This window comes from Penaeus monodon, chromosome 27 (genome assembly GCF_015228065.2).
Source record: "Penaeus monodon isolate SGIC_2016 chromosome 27, NSTDA_Pmon_1, whole genome shotgun sequence".
NCBI classification, from domain to species: Eukaryota; Metazoa; Arthropoda; class Malacostraca; order Decapoda; family Penaeidae; genus Penaeus; species Penaeus monodon.
In genome coordinates, this window is record NC_051412.1 from 2,456,875 (window position 1) to 2,457,121 (window position 247).

Genomic DNA, 247 nt, shown 5'->3' on the forward strand with positions numbered 1-247 from the left:
TATTATGGATACTACAAAACGAAGTTCACACCAAGAGAAATACGGAAGACTAACCTCTGGTGCCGATTCGCTATTAAAAAATCCCGAGTCCGTTGCTTCGTGTTGTTCATCTCGTCTGAATTTGAAATCAAGAAAATGGTACTGCATTAGACATGATTTTCTTTACTTTAGATAATCAGTTACAAAAGCAATAGCATATATAATAAAAAAAAACAGATTTAGCAGATCTTCCTCACTGTCATTATAT

At 33.6% G+C, this 247-nt stretch overlaps 1 protein-coding gene across 1 annotated transcript in view; it reads right to left on the minus strand.

Moving 5' to 3' along the window:
- LOC119590537 (ankyrin repeat, SAM and basic leucine zipper domain-containing protein 1-like) overlaps positions 1-247 on the minus strand; it is a gene marked incomplete at its 5' end in the record, with an annotated part of 16,903 nt that overhangs the window by 13,741 nt on the left and 2,915 nt on the right. Inside the window, 1 exon segment of the mRNA XM_037939185.1 lies at positions 55-115. Within this exon segment, the coding sequence (XP_037795113.1) occupies positions 55-115 (61 nt within the window).